Raw genomic sequence first — 16,085 nt, 5'->3', positions numbered from 1 at the left:
ATTTGTCAGTAAACCCACGAGGGTTAGAGCATCATCTCTTTCAATATGTTTTAATTAACTTTTGAAGGGAAAACTGTTAGTTTACCTTTAAAGCTTTCTGAACCGCAGCCTTCTTCAAGACATCAGGGTTAAATTCTAATGGGTTATTCTTTCAAGTCAGAAGAAAATGAATATACCAAGGGTTAATAAAACATGCAATGAGATTTACGTAAGGTTAATGACATGAAAATTAATGAGAACAAAAAAATCTTTAAACAAAAACCACCAACAAGAATTACACAAAAAAACAGTAAAGCCATTTGTAAAATTATTCTTTATGCCCAAGTGTGTATCTGAGAGTAAAGGTTTAATCTGTAGACATCAAAACACATTTCCTTCCCCTCTATGATTACTATTCCCTGCCCCCGCTTTGGGATTTGAAAATTCCAAAAGTGATGCTTTAGGAAAGGACTCTATTTACTATCCTTCCCTTGAATAAATCCCTAAAATACCACCCATAACTAACCTAAAGGTTTTATCTGAAGTGCAAATGATGGGCCACAGACCATCCTGGTGCACAACATAGCAGAGAGTGGCCTGCCCTACCCGCCCTCGCGCTTTTCCAAGTACAGGTGTAGAGGCTAATCAGAGCCCCTCGAAGGTTCCTCTGTTATTATGGGTTTTATGTCCTACTTCCACTAATTTTTAAAAACTCATTACTTCCTTGCCCTCCAGAGGGCAGGGCTGAGTTGTTCTGCAAGATCCTTGGAGGATTAACATTTAAGACGAAAGATTTTGTCACTTTAGTTGTAGTTAACCCTCAAATGACAAATGGAACTTTATTATTTTTTAAACTAAACAGCAGATTTTGTAATGAAGGAAGACAGACACCCAGCCTCCTGCCTGCCATGACTGCAGCAGGCGGGGCCGGCAAGAGAGCAAGCACAAGGTTAGGCTGGGCCTCAGCTCACAGGACCCCTTGGGCCCCCCGGACCCGCCTCAGGGCCCGGACAGCGAGGATGGAACCACTGCCTGTGAGGACTGGCAGTCTGCAGGCACCGTGAGAACCTTTCGCTCTGAGTCCTGGCGTCTGCACTAGTGTGCACGTCACTCTAACACATGTCAACTAAAGTTAAGCGGGGGACAGGCCTGGGTGTGGGCTGGGGCACGAGGAGCGTGCGAGGTAGGGAAAGCTGCCGTGGGCTGGGGTGTGACGGGCCAGATGGCCCAGGTGCGCCAGGCCAGGCCAGCACCAGGCCTCTGGACATTACTGCACCTTCCACACCTCCTGCACTTTTGACAAAATGAACTCACGTGACTTCCACAGAGCGCCTGGGACCATCACACCCAGGGCCTCCACGCCTATGGCAGCATCTTCACGTATAAAGTAGACGTTAGAGCAAACACCACTCCTTTCCATACACAGCATTATGAACTTACACACTTAATAACATGATAGCAAATTCACTTTGTACTAGGATGGACTGGACAGAAGAGTGGAGACTGAGGGCTCTGGGTCACACAGCTGAGTTCAGGTCCCTGAGCCATGACCCTGGGTCTCAACCTCAGTGCCTCATCCCGTGTGGTCTCACCTGAGAAGCAATCGCGACGGCCCGAGACTAAACAAGCTGTGCACAGGGAGCCCGTGGAAAGTGCTGGGAAACACAGGTGGCCACAGAGGCCTCAGGTTCTGAAGCTGGGAGTCAGAGGACACCCTCTCGTTCCTCTGGGCAAAAGGAGGCAGGCAGAGGGCTGAGGCCCCGGGAGAAAGAGGCTGTTTCCAGCTTGGGAGGTCCTGCTTTCAGATGGGGACCCCTGGAGGTGATGCACTCGTTGGGGTGAAAATTATAAGTGTCCTGAGTAGCAGAAGGTAAGAGAGCAACAGGGTGGCCACCATCCCAAACCTTTACCAGAACTAGTGACAGGTCCAGCCTTTGAGGAAACTGAGAACAGGACTGACCTCACTTCATTACTGAAAGCCAATGTGGGGAAAGTAACCCACCTATTCAGGTTTATTTTTCAGAACATTTTGTTGATGCTTGTATTTGAATCATAAAGCACAGTATGTTGATTTTGATAACGAGGGAGGAAAGTTAGTCTGGATAACCCAGCAACGTCTCAGCTAAAAGTTAAAAAGCGGTTTAAAAAATCCTGACACGGGTCAGCAGTATTTCTTTTAAAAGAAGCAGAAACTTAGAGAAGCTACTGGAGGGCGGACTAAGCTCACTCGGCGGGCTGGGCTGTCACTGACAGCGAGCGGCCACAGCACAGACCTCCACTAGGGACCACCTGATGGGAGGAGGACGGCTGGCCGCACGCACGGCGCCCTCGTCTGACCCTGCAACAGCGCAGCTCACCCACCTTCAGGGGCTTGACTGTCCTCACCTATAAAATGGGATAAAATAACTATTTTTCAAGCTCCCCCTCTCCTTCTTTTTAATACTAAGAATAAACTGAGAAAGCATGTGGAAATAGAAACGAAGACCCTTCAAAAACATAAAGCACTACCACCATCAGAGTCAGCGGCCAAATGAACTGTAGGAATCTCACTAGTCATTGAATTAAATCAATAATTAGTTTCTAGACTAATGAGTAAGCCATTGGTGGCTTTCTCTGACTTCACAGCAAGCGAGAATAACCCTGCCAAAAGGACCAAGAGCAGAACCAGGAATCAAGGCACCAGAGAAGGCCCCAGGGAAACACACAATGAGGTTAAAATCAGCTTCCCAGAGAAAGCTACAAATGCTCAATTAGCCACTCCAGGAAATTCTTTGTTCCTTAAAAGAAGCTGACCATAATTCAATGTATAGTTTACCTCCCTGAGTTGCTCTGGACCATAATTCAATGTATAGTTTACCTCCCTGAGTTGCTCTGGTTAAAAGTGAGGAAGAAGGCAAGGTTTCAGGGTAGCAGGTGAATTTCTGTCTTCACTGACTGTCCCCAGGGCCGCAGGTGGGACTTTAAAGAAAGCCAAGTTCTGACACTTCTGTGTTTGGTCAGGAGGAGAAAGTAGATTTAAGGAAGCTTCTGAAAAGCTTGCAAACATTACATCTCACACTGAGATGAACCATACAAAAATCCACGTTAGTCCCTGTGGCTTCACTTTTTGCTCAGATGATTTTTTAAATTTGTTACGGGCCAGGAGCGGGTAGGAGCCCGAGGCTCCCCAACACCCCTAGGCCCATCCACTCATCAGCAGAGGCATCACCAGCGGTGGTTATGGCAGAGAGTGTCACGTTTTACCAAACAGGCACAACAGAACACGCACAGCAGCGGAGGTCATGCGGGAAACAGGCCAGCATGCAGGTCATTCCGCACTGAGGGGGCGCGTGAGGCACTCAGCCGCATTCTGGCAGCCCCACCAAGCACGAGGAGGAAAGAACACTGAGAACTCACAAATAGTGCTCTACAGACTGAGGCGGTATTTTCACAAAACACTAGTCCCGACGCTCGCCTCTCTTTTAAGTAGCCACACCCAAAGTTTCCCTCGTAGATACTCTTGGGAGAGTGGAAACGGGAGGAGAGAGCAAATGTCAGTGAAGGCGCAGAAGCACGGTAACCAGGGAGCAGCGGCAGAGGCGCAGCGCCCCACCGGCAGTGGCGCGGGCAGCGGCTCTGCAGGGCCCTCTGCCTCCGCCAGCCGGAGCATGCTTCCTGCACAGAGCGCCCTTTCAATAGAAGTGAATAAACTCACTTTTCTTCCTTCCTTCCTTTCTTTCTTTGTTTCTGCTTATGAAATTTTTCTTATTTAAATTTCAATTTAATGTGACAAAACACAGCTCTAAAGGACAGGTCTAATTCCTTCTTGACAGTTCACCAATACTGTTCTCTACATCCTAAAATACACAGTAAATTCATTTCCATCAGGCATTATAAGACTTTATAACATTGTGGTTAAAAACAAAAAGTTCTACCATATAAATAATTCTGCAGAAAGGTGAAATCTTCACCGAAAAAAAGAACAATTATATACGTTTACACACACCCAGTTCAATCACATCTTTCCAATACAAAAAAAAATAGATTGATCAGATTTTAATTGCTGAAAACTAAAAATAAAACATAGAGATGTGCAAAATACACTGACTTTGCTTTTAAGCAAAGCCCACGTAATGCACAGTTTGAGCCCTTGAAAGAACCAGGTGTGTACTGCACACAGTCAGGGACAGTGTGAGCACGGCGAGCCCGCGTGCTCCCTCCACATGCACCTCCACCAAGGACACGCCCACGGGGAGACTGTCCACAACGTACGGACAAGTGGGCACCTGTTATCAAGTCCCGGGAGGAAACAGCCTGCATCTGGTGCCAGTAGTCATTCTTTCAACAAAATTGGGCTCCCACACAAGAAACAGCAGAAAGACTGTCTGCTGAGCAAGTGAATGGGCACTCAAAAAAATTCATCATTTTTAGTGACCACATCACCCTCATTGGGGGTTAGGGTACGGTGGAGGGTCCCACCAGGCCTCGTGTGATGGCACAGTGTGACTCTTCTCCTCCATGCCGATGGTTATCATCTACAAAGACTCTACTCTACAGCTTCTTCTAAGAGCAAGACAACCCTGATGCGAACGAGGAGGAGCACGTGGTCCAGGCCGCATGTGCAGGGCTGGGCGACCTGCCTGCTGCGCCAGTGCGCCCTGAGCACCACTGCGCCCCACGCTGCCCCATTCCCGCCGGGCCACCGCCTGGATGGATGCTGCTCTGTTACTTCACTCCCAGGCCAAAGGGAGACAATTTTCATCTTCAGGCAACTAAATTTTAATAATAATAATAATAATAATAATTTTAATAATTTAGCAATTTCCTACAGAATATCTTCTTCCCTAACTACTAGCTGTACTCTCTTCCTACATCCTGGAGGCTTCTTCATAAAACATGCTGGAGTAAAGACAGCTCTGAACATCTTGCCAGTAAGACGCAGAAACACAGAACTATGCTCCTGAGGGAACTGCACAAGAACCTGTCCCCTGCCGCTCCTTGGGCCGGGGTGAAGTGGAAGCATGGCTGCGTGGGCGCAGGCGCGGCTGAACACACCAAGAGCCGCCACCAGGACTCCAGCACCCAGGCAGCTCCCGCAGCCACACCTACCGGAAGGTTCCTCGCCGAGTCCAAGTACAAGATCAGCAGCGAAGAGGACAGCCCGTCGTTGGCCTGGTCTTTGTCAGCTCTGATGTCCATCAGCACCTTCAAGGGAAGGCATGGGCCTCAGCGGGTGTGTTTCCAAAAGATTCTCGATATTTCTACCTGATTATAATGCTCAGGAAAATAAGAAAAGTGGAAAAATAAACCACCCAATACAGGCAACACAAAGAGAGTGAACATGACAAGATTCTACAGAAATCAAATGAAGCACTCGGTGACCTGTGGCTCTCAAATCCCTGCACAACATTAAGTACAACATGCAAAGACCTTGTAACACAGGTGAATGACCTGCTGATCTCCTTTTTAAAAACCTCTAGTGCGTACTGATGCTACTGCGGTGACTCTCAGCATGAGGGTCAGAACGAGGGCTGCACTGTCCTAACCCCACAGCAGCACAACCCTCAGACCCTCATCCTGCTGTGGGGCTGCTGTCGCGGGCACTCCAGCACCTTGTCCAGGTCCGCAGCACTGGCCACCAGCGTGAGCCACTCCAGCTTCAGATGCAGCTTTCCTCTGGGGACCTCGTCCAGGGGGAACCACTGTGGAGGAAACAAGCAGCTCAGCATGGGCTCTCTGAGTCAGACACACTGAGCACAGTCTGCCCATGGGACAGCCTGAGAGCGGTGGGGACCTCATACAGCGCCGCCCGTGGCGTCGACACTCCAGACGCTCAGCGTGCACTAACTCGCGGATGCTAACTCCATCCCTGCTTCACACTGGGACCCACCTCCCTCTCGTGCTCTCCAGCACTGTGGGCCCCTACGTACAGAACCTAACAGAACCTATGGGCCCAGAGAGAATATAATACTGATCCCAAATATTGAGTGTCAATGTCAGGCAGGCCGACATGCTTGTTTCTATTCATCTCTATGTGCTTAATAAATAGTGCACACTTGTTTCAGCTTACAAGTCACAAAGCAGTTAACCAGAGGCAGTCCCAGTGCTCAGTACTGAGAAGGACCTGCCCGGAGCACAGGGTTTTGTCTCTTCAGCCAACACTGGCACTCTAAGTGCCCGGCACAGCACGTGACAGATGCAGGTGCCTGCCGAGCGCCTCGCACAGGAAGGAGGGCGTGTCACTCTGGAAGCAGAAACCCGGCTGATCGTGCCTGACTTGCCCAGGCCCTCCAGTCCGCGGGTGCCTCTCCTGGGACCTTTCTCACCAGCCGCACTGCGTCAGCTCTGCTAGGAACTCTATCTATCTGTGAAGTACCCAGTTTAGGGAGTTTCTCCCAGGCTCTGCCTTGACCCCGCAGGAGAGCGCACTGCCTGAAATGAAGCGGACTTCTGTTGGCTCCCTGGGTATTTCGAGCATACAGCAGGCGCTCAATACACACTATCTGATTTGGCTCTGAAACTTACTTCACTTTGCTGTTACTAGGAGGCCCAAGCTCTCGTGTCTGTGAGGCAGATGTTAAGTTCTCAGACCACCAAGTGGGGGCGCAGCAGGGACTCAGTCAGTACTTGTGAAATAGAACAAACTCAGAGGACACTTACTTCATCTAAAAGGCGCTCCTTCTCAACTTCGGTAAGGTCAATCATAAGACTACAGAAACAACACAACAACTTCAGAACACAGAAGCACACTTCGTACAACTGAAACAGCCTTAAATATTAGTCTGTGAAAAAGCACTCCAGACATGCAACAAAACACTAGTCTATCAGGAGAGAATGTGAAGCGAGGAAGGGAGGAGCCAAGGCAGTGGAGCCAGAGGCCAGTCTTCCCCAGGCCCTCGGGCGGGCGCACTCCTCAGCTCTCACCAGCTCCCCAGCCTCTTGCTCTGGGCCCCAGGGGTGCGTTTCCTCCCCCACCATCCTGCTCTGCTGTGAGCCCTGGGCCAGAGCCGAAGAGGACAGAGGACCACACCCTTCCTCCTGCAGCCGCTGGCTCTCTGCCCACCCTCCGCCTTGGGCTAGACCAGCATCCTTCCCAGCTGCTCCAGGAGCCTCCCCATGCCTGCCACCTCCCCTCCTCCCCCACTCCCCGGGGCCAGCCCCAGCCCAACACCCTGACCCAGCAGTGGTCTGGCAGAATCACATCTGACCTGACCACTGCCTGGCTCAGAGTCTTTGGGGTGCTCCTTGTTAAATCATCTCATGAATGAATTCTGAGGTCACAGCTTGACAACAGGCCATTCTTGATGAAGCCAGGCCTGTCCAATGTCACCTACCCCCATATCTTTTTTGCCACAAGAAATTCAGTTAAATAATAAAGATTAGGCTAAAGTGTGCTTTTTGAAAGCTCACCTTTTCAGCTGTACTGGTTGTTCAATGTAAGTAAACAAATCAATGTTTATTTTTCCAATATGTAAGCACAGTGTAAATCACACACAGGACTGACCTTCCCAGAAAGTCATCCTTGTCCGGGTCTTCATCAAAGAGCTCGATCTCCAGTTCCTGTCCGGGATGCTCATAGACCAGAGCCTGGAAGGTTAAAAATCGTAGTTATTTCACATTTTACCGTCAAGTGTGGAGACCACTGGGGCGGTTCTCCCCCATGGTGAGAAGCTGTCTGGCACTGAGGTTTCCCACCAGCAGTCCTGACACACTGCTGGACGCCTGGGGGTCACTGTGAAACATCTGCGCGCATGGTCACAGCCCACTGTGTCTGTCCTCAGTATTGGGGTCCTGTCGCTCCAGGACAGGGTCACAGGCTGGGACATCTCTCTAGTCCTGCAGCAGCTGCAGTCAGTGCTGGCCTCCTGCGACCCACAAGTAACCCACCCACCACCATAAAGAGATCTGGCCACAGACCGGGCAGGGAGGAGGGAAGCTGGTAGGGTATGAGCTGCACCCCTCTCTGAGGAACAATCCTGCGAATGTGTCAGTCCCTTCAGACGCAGGTAACTTTGGATGCGCAGCTCCACTCTGAGGAGCATTATCTGGGGGAGCTTGGCTAAGTCAAGACAAATCTGTCCCATGACACTGGTGCGGCACTGGTTATAACGCTGAACCAGACAGCCGAGACCGCTCTGGGCAGAGAAACGATGGGGCCTATTCAACTGAGCGGCTGCATTTACTGACGCGTAGGGACGTCCAGAGACACCAAATGGAAGTTCACAAAACAGTATACAGCGAACCTCGCTCTTGTATACGATTTGTGCTAGTTACTCCCTGTCACAGCTCCATGTGATTAAGGTTTAAAGTTCTGCGTGCTGGCCTAACAGAGTGCTGCGAGGCAGCAACACCAGGTACATATTTCAAAAGATGGGAACTTTAAGCAAGAGTGAGACCAAGCACCTGAAGGAAGCAGGCGGGAGCGGGGCGGGGTGGGGCGGGACGGGAGAGCGGTGTGGCACGGCATGGGCAGGGCCGGGGACAGGCTCACCTCGTAAACCTCGTTCCACTTAGGACTGAGGCTCTCCTTGATGACCTTGCTTTGGAAGATCTGGTTGCCCACCCGAATAACTCCATAGGGGTCTGACTTTCCCTTGACAAGTCCTTTAAGGTAAGTGTCCTTCCCCTGAAGATCCTGAGCTTCAATGAAGTGTATCCTCAGGACACCCTGGAAAGGAGCACAAAGCATACTGTCCGCTGGTTCCCAACAGACGGAACCACAGCCATGCCAGGAACAAAACGGGCACCTCCTGGCACAGCAAAGACAGCACAGCTGCGCAGCGCCGGGCAGGGCTAAGGGACAGAGCCCAGGGCCAGCGTGAGCCCCACTCCTCCAGGGACCTCCCCGGCGCAGCTCCCAGAGCAACAGCTTGGGCAGGGCGGGGTGGAGCGGCAGGACCACAGTCCTGTGTCTTGGTAGTGGAGACAGCAGCGGTCACTGCAGAGACACGTAAGGGTAACCAGCAGTACAGGATGCACGAGCTCGTTACCAAGTCCTCATGTGCACGGATGACCCCATCCAGTCTCAGAACAAGCCCATGACGGCCTGCCACTAAACCTGCTTCAAGGATGGGACACTGAAGCTGTGACATACATACCACTCACAGACTTTACACATAGTTCTCTTTTTCCCCTAAAATGTTGTCTAATCATTAAAGTAAAAAATATCCACTTGTATTTCTTTCAAGGCAAACACAAATGTGAAGTTACCTTTGGAGGAGGGGCATCCTACCTCACAAACACGTTTGAAAAAATTACCAGGTAACACTCCTGACCCAATCAGCACAGGAAGATACACATTTTCACAAATACACTTCTAAAAACTTAACAAGGAAAATTCACTGTTGATATTTTCACACATCTAAAGCTTAGATACTCTGGCACACACTGAGCAGCAATGGCTTTAACCCACAGTTACAGGGGTCAGGTCTGGGAGGGCTCAGACGTCACTGCGCTCGGAGAGTAACAAGCCTCATGGCCAAGGACCACAGGATTTCTACGTGGAAAGTCAGCCCTGCATTTTCAGAGATGAGAATCCTAAATTAAGGAGAAGATACCCCTGTCTTGTATGTGGTGTCCCCTCAGACCTGCTGAAGGCCAACACTAACTAATTTGGGCACAAATGACTGGGTGATGCTACTTCACAGAAATGCAGAAATGCTCACCGTGTGTGTTGATTTGTGCACTGTCATTGAGCTCTGATTTAACTAGTAAGAGCAATAGGCAGAGGCAGAGTAACCGCCCACTTCCTCTTCAGGAAACAAACACTGAAATAGGGCCAGCTCAAGACCTTCTGCAGGAGAGTAACAGACACGTGACAGGCGGCCCCCACGGTGAGGGAGACAGACCAGCCGGCTGGTGCGAAGCCCCATGTAGGAGGCGCTCTCACTAACTGGGCAGGACCATCCCTCTACCACGTCCTCCGTGTGCAGCAGACGAATCTCATTCCTTGACTGGCAAGCTCTCGCAGTCCTGGGACAAAGCTGTTTAGTTTACTCAAAGGAGGGCAACTCCAGTATCTGTGACCGACCTCTGTGTGCCAGGTATCATCCCAATTTACAGGTGAAGAGACTGAAGCCCAGCCCATCCCCTCCCGTCCCATCTGGGGCAGCTGTAACACCAAAAATGCCCCTGCCACATGGCTCACCCAGTGACCCCACCGGTGGCCACACTGCCACATCTGAGAGGGAGCTGGTGCGAAGTCCCAGCTTAGAAAACGGTGATACTTGGGTACGTACAAGTGGATAAATCAGTTGTCACAGCTGTCCTTTACGATCTGCAACAACACCTGCAGGAGTAGGCCCCAGGAGCACCTCTGAGCTTCACAGCTGGGGTTTTGGAACTGCCCTCAGTCTCTGGAAGCTTTCAGACCAGACGTCCCTTGGCCAGTCTCCTGAGGAGAGAGGCAGGACGAGCCCCTGCACTGCACGGAGGGCCACGTGCCAAGGTTACCGTTAGGAGAAACACCAGGAATCACCACACCCAGGGATGTGAAAAGCTGCCCAGCCTACCTGTGAGTGTCGGGGTGCTTACCTTTGGTATAGGGAACCGCAGCTGTGCGATCTGCACCTCGCTGACCAGAGGAACCGTGATGCGATTGGGAAGCACCAGGTAGTTCGATATGACGTCCAGAATGATAGTGTCTGACAAGCCACTGTGGGGGAACGAGAATAAACCATCAGACACTTCACGGCTAGTTTCACCTCCAACAGTGAACTCAGCACAAACAAGACAACGTCCGAGTTACATGGCCAAAGCTGTCTGATTCCTTCAGAAACAGCCGCTCTGCAATGCAGATGCGATACTGCCACAGTGACTTACCTCGGATTATTCTGAGGACATGAGGTCATATTCTGGCTACATTTCACAGTGTCCCAAATAACACCTCATACATTTGATGTAACTTTATACTGATTTAATACTGAAAAACTAAGACACACTTCGTTAAATTTCTTTCTTAACATAAAATATTTCAAACACCCATAAAAGTGGAGAGAAAACCAAAATAAGCATCCACTCGCTCAGCCCACATTCGTTACATTAGATTTCTCTCTCTGGTTACGTGTGCAGAGCTCCCAACGAAGCAAAAAAATGTACAGTTCATTCCCTCCTCACACTTTATTTGGGTACTAAACCCTGCAATTGCTTTGAAATACTACACACCCAGCACAAAGAACTCAGTAGCATGAAGAAGACCGTGGAGGCTAAAGAAACATACACCTAACTCATCTGTTGTCTCTTCTTTGGGGTCAGTGTGAGAATTAAGCAACGTGTGTGACAACAGTTCTGAGAGCACACACGAATGAGGTTTCCTTGCTACTGAAGAACACCTTGAATCAGAACTGCAGAGCCTTGAAAGAACCCTTCTTCTCACCAGTACTTCCTACAGTCATCGGGGAGCAATGCCCGAGCCCAGCTGCAAGTTGAGGGCCTCAGCTCAGGACTTTCGGTCCAACGAGGGAAAATCAAGCCACACCCCAGACAGCACCGCTCTGGGGTGAAGATGTCAGTTAAGCAGGGTTAACGCCCCAAAGGGATGGAGAGAGTTAAGCTGGCGGACCCTGGATACGCGCTTACCAAGCAGAGGTGGAGGTGGTCCTTTGAAGCTTTACCTGTTCTTACTACAGGTGTTTCCCTCCAAAATACTGGTTTTATTTATACTGAAAAGTCTGTTGAAACACAAAACCCCTCATTGGTGATGTAATGTTTCAAGAATCCCTTAGCTGCTGTGGTGATGAGTCAGCTGCCGCCCCCACAACGCCTACACCCAGCAGAGGGCTGCCCGGTGCCCGGAGCAGGGCTGTCCTTCACCCAGGGGCAGCCTCCTGTGGCCAAGCCTCCCGCCAGCCCTCCCAGTCCTTCAAACCGTCCTGCTCATCACCTGACGGCGATTTCCAGCCCCAGTCTCACTCCTCTTACACCCCTGACACTCAGGTCAGGACTCTGCCCCCCAAAACAGCAGGACAGCTAAAATTTATGGTGAAGTGAAGTGACTCAGGCGTCACTGCCACTTTATAACACCCTGAGCTCTGCTTCGTCATCAGTGCAAACAGCGTGTAGAATGTTCATTTTGTAAAGCCTGCGGCATGACCTCATTAAGTTATGTTCAAAGTTATGGAATGTGTAATTTTGTGACAAGGCTTGCCACAGCTGTGAGTTACTTGAGAAAGTCTCTGAGTCAGAAATAGTAGCCCAAGTTTTATGTTAAGTATGTGTGTATACATTTTATTACATAAAAATACAAATTATATAATTACAAATCACATATAAATATGTATAATTTAAAAGGGATACTTTAATATATCCCTTTTAAACCATAGCCTCATTTTTTAATTCATAACCTCATTTTTGAATGGTGTGTTTATTTCACATGAATATTTTTAGTGATATATGTAATCCTATATATTGCTTATGTAAGAATGGTTTATATATGTATTGTGTATGTAAAAATCTATGTACAATACAATAGTGAGAAGCTATTACTGCATAAAAAGAGCCTGTCTACATACAAAATCACAAAGTGGAACGGAGCTTTACGAGTGTCTGCATCTCCAGGCGCACACATGCATGAGTGTACCCAGCTTAACTGAAGGACGGGGTCTGAGCCCCAAAGCAGTGGCCCGGGGCTCACCTGCCCTTGGCTCTCCAAAGGCACTGACCTGACGCTGTCTGCAGAGCGGGTGCCTGACGGACCCCAGGCTTCCTTCCACGCGACGCTGAGAGGGGTTGGCCAGTGCACACCCCTCTGCCCTGAGTGACAGCAGGACCTGCTCCCTTTCCCCTGCTGCTGCTTCTTTTCTTTCTTTGTTTTTTTCAGTTTTGGTTTTTGGGTGTTTTGATACCCCAGGTGGGACAAGAACCTTTCCCCTGCTTCTGATGACAGTTCTTTCTTCAGGGACCCCCTCCCTTCACTGGAGCTTTTTCAAGCACTTCTCTGACTCCCCTCCAGGTGGGCACAAGACCCAGACCTGACCTTCAAAATCCTGGGAATCTGTCCAAGGAAGGGCGGAGAAACAGAAGTCAGCCCTGGAGCCTTGGCCCGAGCTAGTGGGAAGGGGCTCTGATCCCTGAGGTTGCCCTGCCGGCAGCGCAGGAGCTGGAAGCTGCTCCTTCATAGCAAGTGCCTGGCTGGAAACGGCCCCCAGTGGAAACACAGAGCTGGGCACTGGACAGAGAGCCCATGGCACCACCTGGACACCAGCACCTGGCTGCAGCTGAGGTCACCCAAACGAGGCCCCAGGCCTCTTGGGGACTGAGCCAGGAACGTGGGCTCCAGAAGACAGGCATCTGGCCGCCCATCCACAGCTGCACCCGGCACTCAGCACGGCGGCCGGCTCCTGGCAGGCACTCAGTACCCATTTGTTGGGTGAATGAATACACTGGCTTTAAAAAACAGTATTTATTTACTCACTTAATTAAGACTGTGGGAATTGCAACTGTTGTTGCAACCAAGGATCCCTACTGACACTTTAACAACACTTTAAAAAAGTTGTCCCTTCTTTCCAAAGATCTTTTAAAGATAACAGTACTTTTCTACATCAAATAAACCGCAGTACCTAAAAGAGACTTTTATTAAGACTATGTCTCAATTTAGTAAAGTCTTAATTTTTCCTTGATAATGAAACAAAATAAAATTCTTTCTAATGGTCATTTCAGGGACATAAACAAATACGTTAAGATTAGAAAAAACAGACCGAAACCAAGACTTTCAAATTTAATTTCTAAGCTATTTTAGAGGAAAAAAATTCAGAGATTAGCCAAGTGTCCACTGGGAACACATGAAACTTAAACCAATATTTAATGCATTTTAACCTTCAATTACAATAGTGAAGCCAGCAAAAGCAGGCTTTGAGGCTGCAGCTCAGAGCTTCCAGCCTTGGGGGGGGGGGGGACTAGCAGGGTTGTCACAGGCGCCCTCCACCCTGGGACATGGGGGCGGGGACACAGCAGGGCGTGCGCCTGACAGCTTCACAGACTCATCATGGGACGTCTCCTTGTGCTCCAGACACCAGACTGCACAGACGACGAAGGGACTCTCAGTGACCTGATGGAGGAACTCAGTTCTGCCCCGCAACCCGGCTCCTGGAGCCCCTGTGCGCTCCCAGGTCCAGGCCTGGCTGCCACCCATCCAAGGAGTGGATCAAGGCACCAGGGCAGAGGAGGTAGCACAGCTTGAAAAGAACCCAGAAAGGGACAGTTCTGAAACATACAGTTGGAAAACTTTTTAAAGTTTGCCTTATTTTTCTGGGAAAACAAATACAAACAAAATGTAACAGTTCACTTACAGGAATTAACAGCCTACTACTTTCCTAAAACACCAAAACTGGAAAACACCCAACGGCAAACGGAAAGGCCCTGTCCAGCCTCACCGGTCCTCCCACAGCTCGTCCGGGCCCAGAGCCGCAGATGCGCTGCGACCACTGCCCCGAGGGCCTGTGGAAAAGGCCCAGGGATGCCCTTGGGTATTCACGACACCCAGAAGGCACCCCGCACCACCAACAGGCGAACTACAGCGCGGGACGGAGTACTTACTTCAACCCAGGGATGTCGAGAAGATTAGTCAGTCCTGTCCAGTTAATTTCTAAAAGCTGTAATGAGAAAAGGGCAAAAATATTACGCATACAAATTATTTCCAGTTATCATATGCAATCACACAGGTGTTTCTTTACAAACAGACGGGCTCCTGCATAATGCTGTCCTGGGCCTCGTTTCCCACGCAGGAGAACTTGGAGGCCGCCGGCCCTGTCGGTGTGCAGATGGCCTGCCTGCTCTCGTTTTGTCTCTTGAGCTCATAGTTTTCTCCAGTAAAATCATGTGATTATTTATATACCATTCTCTTATTGATGAGCACTTAGAATACTTACAGCTTCTCTTTTATTGTAAGTAGTGATTTAGTATCTTTTTACCACATGTTCTTACATGCATGTGGAGACCAGTGTTCCAAAAGTGGAAGTTGTCAGAGACATGTGTTTATTTTCTATGTGATAGATGCCACCTAGTTGCCCCAATACTGTATCAATTTATATTACAGCAAAAGTGTAGGAAGATATCCTTTCTTTTATACTCTCATCAAAGAGAGACATTAAAAATCAGCCTTTCTGGTAGTTAAAATATGGTACTTTACCACTCTTTCAATCTGCATTTTCCTGATGTTGGCGGAACATGTTCCTTCCGTTCATTCAACATTTGTATTTTCTGCTCATTTTTCTAGCAGGCATTTAACTGAGAAGAATTCCTACATAGTTGGCTGAGAGTCTCTTAAATTGATGTGGACAGGTAAAAAGCACCGATTAGAAACGCTGCTTTTCCTATGAAGACGAGCATTGCATGTAATAGAATCACCTGGGCCTTGTGTTTGTAGAAGATGTCAGGCGAGACTGCATAACCTCTACCACCCACACACCCGAGTAACAAAACTGGGAAGTACAAACATGAACGGGAAGGGTTAGGATTCATCTGGATCAAAACTCAAAAGCAACTATTTCAACAAGTCCTGAAAGTAGAACCTCCCGGCACCCCGATCATGATCTCAAACACACTTTCCACTTAAAGGACAGGGGATTTTGAAGAAATCTAGGCCTGGGGCAAAAATTGTTACCGGGAGCCTGGGCAATCCTGCTGAATCAGAAAGAGTAAAGAAACCTCCAGGGCCGTCTCAGGGAGCCACCTCTGGGAAGGGACTGCAACCATCACTAGACAATAAAGTCTCAGGAGATTGAGGCCTGCTCACAGGCCCCTTGTCAAAATGAAGAGACGCTACCCAAGCTCAGAGAAACAAAGCGCCAGGGTGAGGTGGGGGGGCAGAGGCAGAATTCATGGAAGGAAGGACTCAGCTGGGTTTGGAAAGAGAGGAGATTTGAACACAAGAAAGAAAGCCCCAGGCCAAGGGCCCCCATGTTCAAGGCCCTGAAGGCACATGGTGGGGAGGGGGCACCAGAAGGGGCTGGGGTCGAAGGAGGGGTGGGGGACAGGGGGAGAGGAGTGTGAGTGACTGTGTGAAAGTGTGAGCGCATAAGTGCCCACGTGTGGGGACACAGGCAGGAGCTCACTGGGAGGGGCAGGTCCAGGCAGTGCTTTGGAAAAACAGCTAAAATTAGTGCCTCCCTGCACCCCCCCGACTGAGATCT

The 16,085-nt window shown here is 49.6% G+C and overlaps 1 protein-coding gene across 3 annotated transcripts in view; it reads right to left on the bottom strand.

Annotated features, from left to right (window-relative positions):
• Positions 1 to 16,085, bottom strand: part of ESYT2 (extended synaptotagmin 2) — a 70,965-nt gene that overhangs the window by 17,967 nt on the left and 36,913 nt on the right. The window contains exons 7-14 of one of the 3 annotated variants that reach the window (XM_074366626.1): positions 14,491 to 14,546; positions 10,492 to 10,612; positions 8,450 to 8,626; positions 7,463 to 7,545; positions 6,619 to 6,667; positions 5,571 to 5,660; positions 5,068 to 5,163; positions 3,376 to 3,477 (exon numbers count right to left, since the gene is read on the bottom strand). In XM_074366626.1, coding sequence (XP_074222727.1) covers positions 3,376 to 3,477; positions 5,068 to 5,163; positions 5,571 to 5,660; positions 6,619 to 6,667; positions 7,463 to 7,545; positions 8,450 to 8,626; positions 10,492 to 10,612; positions 14,491 to 14,546 — 774 coding nt within the window. Of the gene's footprint in view, positions 1 to 85; positions 149 to 3,375; positions 3,478 to 5,067; positions 5,164 to 5,570; positions 5,661 to 6,618; positions 6,668 to 7,462; positions 7,546 to 8,449; positions 8,627 to 10,491; positions 10,613 to 14,490; positions 14,547 to 16,085 lie in introns of all 3 variants that reach the window. The other 2 variants (XM_074366627.1, XM_074366628.1) reach the window with 2 other exon arrangements.

Source organism: Camelus bactrianus, chromosome 7 (genome assembly GCF_048773025.1).
Source record: "Camelus bactrianus isolate YW-2024 breed Bactrian camel chromosome 7, ASM4877302v1, whole genome shotgun sequence".
NCBI classification, from domain to species: domain Eukaryota; kingdom Metazoa; phylum Chordata; class Mammalia; order Artiodactyla; family Camelidae; genus Camelus; species Camelus bactrianus.
This window is presented reverse-complemented; position numbering and strand designations above follow the sequence as displayed.